The 2149-nt window shown below is 47.8% G+C and overlaps 2 protein-coding genes across 2 annotated transcripts in view; both read right to left on the minus strand.

Moving 5' to 3' along the window:
* Ppcdc (phosphopantothenoylcysteine decarboxylase) overlaps positions 1–172 on the minus strand; it is a 36218-nt gene extending 36046 nt beyond the window's left edge. The window contains exon 1 of the mRNA XM_048793003.1: positions 47–172. The gene's annotated coding sequence lies outside the window, so the exon portion shown is untranslated. The remainder of the gene's footprint in view (positions 1–46) is intronic.
* Positions 1–1102, minus strand: part of Scamp5 (secretory carrier membrane protein 5) — a 9283-nt gene extending 8181 nt beyond the window's left edge. The window contains exons 1-2 of the mRNA XM_015480428.2: positions 955–1102; positions 47–175 (exon numbers count right to left, since the gene is read on the minus strand). Of these exons, the coding sequence (XP_015335914.1) occupies positions 47–175; positions 955–961 (136 nt within the window). The 5' untranslated portion in view covers positions 962–1102. The remainder of the gene's footprint in view (positions 1–46; positions 176–954) is intronic.
* Between the last annotated feature and the right edge of the window lie 1047 nt (positions 1103–2149).

Raw genomic sequence — 2149 nt, forward strand, 5'->3', positions numbered from 1 at the left:
CTTCCTCCCCACCCACCCTGGCCCACTCCATCCCCACCGTACTCACACATCCAAAGGTAATAGAGGCGCTTAGTCATGCTGAGATGCTGGGGAGGGATGTCTGCCTCGAAGTCTTGGTAGAAACATGGCTTCAGTGGGATGAACTTGGGCAATGGTGGGAAGTTGTTCACTTTCTCTGTGGGTGACGCACACCATATGGCATCATCTATAATGTTTCCCTTCCCTACAGTCCAATATGCCACTCTTCTCCTTGGCCAAGTTACCTGCTCAGCCCCTGGGGCCACTGGCTGCTTTGCTAATCCCACCCAGGTGTCCCTACTTCCCAGGTCTGCCAAGATGATCCCAATGTAACCAAAGGTCCTGAGATGATGTCCCTCAGAAGAATAAAAAATAAAGACTATTCACTGGGGTGAGACACACTTCTCAGTGGGAAGCCAGTTCCAAGCAGAGGATACAGGATAGGTGAGAGTGAAGAGATGTGAGTCCCAGACTCCACCCCAACACTCATTCATTTAAATCACTGCCCCTCTCCAGAATTCAGTTTGTCCAGTGGTGTTACATAGTCCCTAAAGTTTCCTCCAGCTGGCACTCTGTACCTTGGAGCCTTCAAAGATCTGACACTCAGAAACCAGAAAAAAAGAGGTCTCAGAGTATTAGAAAAGAACAGTGACAGAGGGGAAGGGGGCTGGGCTAGCCAGGCTGCTAATCAGTCAATGGGTCAGCTAGACAGGGAAATTAAGATGCTCAATCCCCAGGATCAGAGAGATCTGACAGAGGGCTAGACAGCTGACTAGCCCTCAGATAGGTTCTCAGATAGGCTTTAGTGGGGAGAGTAGGAAACACCTGGGACAAGAAGACAGAAAGAGCCTGACCTCTAAAGACTAGAGGAAATAACGTGACAAGGAACATCTTTTGTTCACTCAATCTACCCACATAGCCCATCCCTCTACTTACCTGCCATGTTGGTACCAGTTGGCCCAGAGGCCTGCCCACAACTCTTTGTCCTGAACTGAAAGGAAAAAGCCAGAAAAGGGTGAGATTCAGGGACCCACCCAACCTAGTACCTTTCTAAGCCCCAGCTGGGCTGCAGTCTCCTAGAGACGGACCTGGCTCATTCCCACAGGGGAAAAAACCCAGTGGAGTCAGCTCCCCACTTCACAGAGCCACCATTCACCAGCCACATCCTTCCAGCTACTCCTACCATTTGCCTCAAGGTACAAAGTTTCTCTTGATTCCTTTCAGGGAAGGGACCTCATGCAAGGAAAGCCAAGTGACAGTGAAGACTCAAGAGACCAAAGACCTCAGAAAGAGGAAACTGTTCCTTGATCCTAAACACAGGCTGAACTGTCCTCCCTCCTCCCTGTAGCCTTCAGTCATTTGTTCACTTATTGATACTTAGCTGCCAGGCACCAAGCAGAGTGTGAGCAGAACAGATGTGGTCCCTGCCCTCCACATGAAATAGTCAATAACCCTGCCACTAATTATGCAGGGAAGAAGGGCTGCTCTGAAAACATCATAGCATCTATCAAGGTGATCTAACCTGATCTTGAGAATCAGGGAAATAAAATATAAGCAGTAATCAAACACCTGGATAATGAAGAGGAGTTACCCAGAGCAGGGCAGTCTTTGAGGTAGGCAGAGGGGAAGCATCCCACAGACACTCATGTGTGAAGGAGCTTCATATTTGTAAGGGAATAAAAGTTGCTGTGGTCAAAGCAAAAAAAGTAAAAATGTGGAGGGAGCAGCAGATGAGGCTGGAGGCAAGTGTGAAGGGATTTTAAGGTGCCTGGGGAAGTAGGAGAACAGTGTGAGAAGAGGCCTGGGGTCCAGGGCAGACAAGAAAACTGAATTATGGATATACGTGGTTTGCAGCATTGGGAGACACCCAGCAGGGCTTCTTGCTAACGTGGTTGGGACTTTAGCAGGAGGCCTGGCTAGGATACACATTAAGTAATCATTGTTGAGTTAAGGCCAAGGAAGCTAGTGAGCCCTAGATAACTGCTGGAATAGTAACTTTGGTGGACACATCTGTAACGAAAAGCAGAAATGTTACAAGTCCTAAGGCAATGTAACATTTCTATGTTTGGCTGAGATTTATCTAAAGTTTTAAAACTAGCAAATCTAATCTATGATGTTAGAAATGAGGGCA

The sequence above is a fragment of the Marmota marmota genome, unplaced genomic scaffold (genome assembly GCF_001458135.2).
Source record: "Marmota marmota marmota unplaced genomic scaffold, marMar, whole genome shotgun sequence".
Taxonomy (NCBI): domain Eukaryota; kingdom Metazoa; phylum Chordata; class Mammalia; order Rodentia; family Sciuridae; genus Marmota; species Marmota marmota.